General features: G+C 40.7%; 1 protein-coding gene across 1 annotated transcript in view; it reads left to right on the top strand.

The window, feature by feature from the left end:
* The first annotated feature begins 2,992 nt into the window (after positions 1 to 2,992).
* LOC103807829 (S-adenosylmethionine synthase) overlaps positions 2,993 to 3,556 on the top strand; it is a 17,721-nt gene continuing 17,157 nt past the window's right edge. The window contains exon 1 of the mRNA XM_009080579.1: positions 2,993 to 3,308. Coding sequence (XP_009078827.1) covers positions 3,215 to 3,308 — 94 coding nt within the window. The 5' untranslated portion in view covers positions 2,993 to 3,214. The remainder of the gene's footprint in view (positions 3,309 to 3,556) is intronic.

Below are 3,556 nucleotides of genomic sequence, written 5' to 3'. Positions count from 1 at the left end.
CAGTGTCAAACACCTCGCATAAGTCCATGTAGTTAATATCAGTTGCACTGTGGCCCCATCATAGAAGGCCACCACGTTTGTCAGGCATGACTTGCCCCTGGTAAAACCATGTTGGTTATTACCAATCACCTCTTTACTTTTCATGTGCCTAAGCATAGCTTCCAGGAGGAGCAGAGCTTCCAGTTCTGGTTCTTCTGCTTTCCCTTTTTTGAAAATGGAGGTTATATTTCCCTTTTTCCAGTAGCTGGGGACTTCAACTCACTGCCAGGATTCTGAAAAATGATAGATAGTGGCTTAGCAACTTCATCAGTCAGTTCCCTCAGGACCCAAGGATGAATCTCATCAGGACCCATAGACTTATGCACATTCAGGTTCCTGAGATGGTCTCGAACTTGATCCTCTTCTACAGTGTGTTTAGGGGTTTCATCCTCCAGTCTCCACCTTTACCCTTTTTCAGTCTGGACAGAATGGCTAGAGCACTTGGAGTTGAATACTGAGGAAAAGAAGTAATTAAGAACCTCAGCCTTTTCTATATCCAGGATAGCCAGTTCTCCTGTTTCCTTCCAGAGAGGATCCACATTATCTCTAGCCTTCCTTTTACACGTGGCATAGCTTTCTTGTTATCCTCGATGTCCCTGGCTAGCCTCAATTCCAACTGTGCTTTAGCTATCCTGACTGTGTCTCTAGCTTCTCTGTATTTTTCCCTGTCCATTTGTCCTCTCTTCCACCTCCTAAAGGCCTCTTTTTTTCCCCGAGTTTCCTCAGCACTTCATTATTCATCCACGGAGGCCTTCCGGCATTTTTGCCTCATTTCCTCCATGTCTGGATACATCAGTCTTGAGCCTAAAGTAGTTGATCCTTGAACATCAACCAGCAGTCTTGGGCTCCTCTGCCTTCCAGGACTTCACCCCAAGGGACTCTGCCAAGAAGGTCCTTGAAGAGGCCAATCTGCTCTCCTAAAGTCCAGGGCAGTGAGCTTGCTGTGCACCTTCCTAATCGCCCTGAGGATCTCAAGCTCCACCATCTCGTGGTCGCTATAGCCAAGGCTGCCTTGGAGCACCACATTCCTCACCAGCTCCTCCCTGTTGGTGAGCACAAGGTCCAGCACTGTTCCTCTCTGATTCCCAAACTACAATTTTCCTCTTTAAGTGGCATCAAAAACCAAGAAAACAAAACCAGAAACAGGAGAGAATGGAACTCACAGACTGATGATATTCAATCTTGTTTGCTTTTGCTGGATGACTGTAGGATTAGAAAGGAAACTCCAAACATGTACAAAAAGAGTTTTTGTCAAAGCTGTTTCATCCATTCCCATTGCGTCTTCTGCTGCTTCCATAAGGAAGAAAAACCATTTGCATTTAATAATGAATGCTTATCACTGGTGTTATTTTACTTTAAAAGTTAATGTAATTTTTGTATGTTACCTATTAACTAGGGTTAGCATAGTTAGTTACTCTTTGGTCTTCTTTTTTTTGTTTTAACAAATTCTACTTTTCTGGGTGGTGTTAATGCGTTATTTATTCAGGGTGGGATAGCATCTTCATGTCAGTAGTGGGGTGACAGTTTACTCCAGAGAAAGCTATGCCTCATAATGTGTATCTGATGTGAGAATCATGCATTTTTAAGTGCAACCAGTGCTCATCATTCCATGAGATGAATTCTGTACAAAAGAAAATCAAGAAAATATATTTGAAGTGAGCAATTCCATGTCAGTGATAGTTAGAGAGGGACCAATGCTACAGCAGATTACTGGTAAACATTCACAGACTTTGACTATCGTTTTCAGGAATGTAGGCAGAAAGTGAAAATTCTAATGATTCTTACAAAAATATGTAGTAATGCAGAAATTTGAATCCAAGGGTCCATATAAAGGGATCTTTTAAAACAATACTGACCAGGGGGTTGAGGTAAAAGAAGTCTGTTTTAAAACTGAAGAGTTATAAAGATTTCATTGCTGTCAAAATGGCAAGGACTATGGAACACACAGTATGTTACTCATTCCAATCCAAGTACCAGGTACACTTTGACTAATTAAGAGTATGATTCAGTGTGCATAGAAGGAAAGAGATATTTTTATTTCAGTAGACAAATGCTTTGGTCTGAGATTGAGACTGTAATATTTTCTCTAAAGGAATTAAGGACACTTGCACTTTTTTTATAATGATGCAGTCATGCTGGTCATTTTCTGGATCTGCCTCCTGGGTATGTTTTTTTAATACACTAACTTAAAGACACAAATACCCACAAAATGCCATCCATCTTCATACCTGTCATACCATCAGCACATTCCAGACACATCTGACTAGGTGAAATTTTCAGTAGCAGAACTGAGTACTCAGATATGACAGTTATTGTATTTCTAAGGGCTATGGAATATGAGAATATGATACAAAAATATAGATCTGAATTAACAGGAGAGAGGACAGGGGAAAGGAAAAACAAAGGCTGGAGGGAGAGGTCTGCATAAATGAGAAGCAGTCGTCATGGCAGATCTTATCAGATGTTTCGCCTCTCGAATGCGCATGAAGAATGAATGAAAATAAAAAAAAAATATTTCAGAAGAGAATTTTACCTTTCAAGAGATGAAAAAGTAAAAGGAAAATATAGTTGTATGATGCAGAGCAAACTTCTTCCAGTCTTTTGCTAGGAAAGACATGCATTTTTGATTTTGTATCTATCCCTGTAAAACCACAACACACAGTTGGAAGCACAACATAGATCCCAGAATTAGGGGAGAGACAAACTGAAGAAGCAGCTGACCTGAACTGTCACTGGTACTACTGCATTACTTCATGCGCAGTTGAGTTGCTAACATAACCAATCTTGCACGGGTTGAATCCGGAATGTTTCCAAGAACTGAGTTAATTAGTGAAATATCCTAAAGTTAACTAGCTCCCCTGCCAAGAAATGGGCTCTTCCATTTTCCTCACATGATTATCTGGGCACTTTCACTTTTCCATATATAGGAGCAGCCCAGGGACTGACAGATCAGGCTAGGTAGGGATACAGACTCCAGGCACATGCATACTCCTTGCTTACATGCACAGATGCAAACACATGCTGTTTTCACACACTGAAATTCAAGTTAGCGTCAGAGGTAATAAGTGAAGACAGCAACAGTCCTACTGGTAAAGAATCTTCTCCTTAAAGAGAAGGCACTAGAAGCAGAACTCTTCAACCACTGTTTATAATCATCAGGAAAAACACCACAACCATGAATGGGCCAGTGGATGGTTTATGTGATTACACGCTGGATGATGAAGGGGCTTTCATGTTTACATCGGAGTCAGTGGGAGAAGGACATCCAGGTAAGAAACCAGCTCTGGTAGAAGTGTAAGAAGAGAAATATTTTCATTTAAGATGTTTTAAAAGTCTGAAGAATTCATCTTATTGTAGAAGTTATTTGTAACATGGTGCTTTTTACTTCATTTCTACTGGACTTTGTCCTTGTAGACCGTAGAACTGCTATAACTAGGGTGCTTCCAAGAGGGGTTTAGATGCTTTTGTAGGGTGTGTGTTAAACTGAGGAGGACAGTGAGGTTTATGGTTGCTTCTC

Source organism: Acanthisitta chloris, unplaced genomic scaffold (genome assembly GCF_000695815.1).
Source record: "Acanthisitta chloris isolate BGI_N310 unplaced genomic scaffold, ASM69581v1 scaffold4478, whole genome shotgun sequence".
NCBI lineage: Eukaryota > Metazoa > Chordata > Aves > Passeriformes > Acanthisittidae > Acanthisitta > Acanthisitta chloris.
Note: the sequence above shows the minus strand (reverse complement) of the source record. Positions and strands in the feature narration are given on the sequence as shown.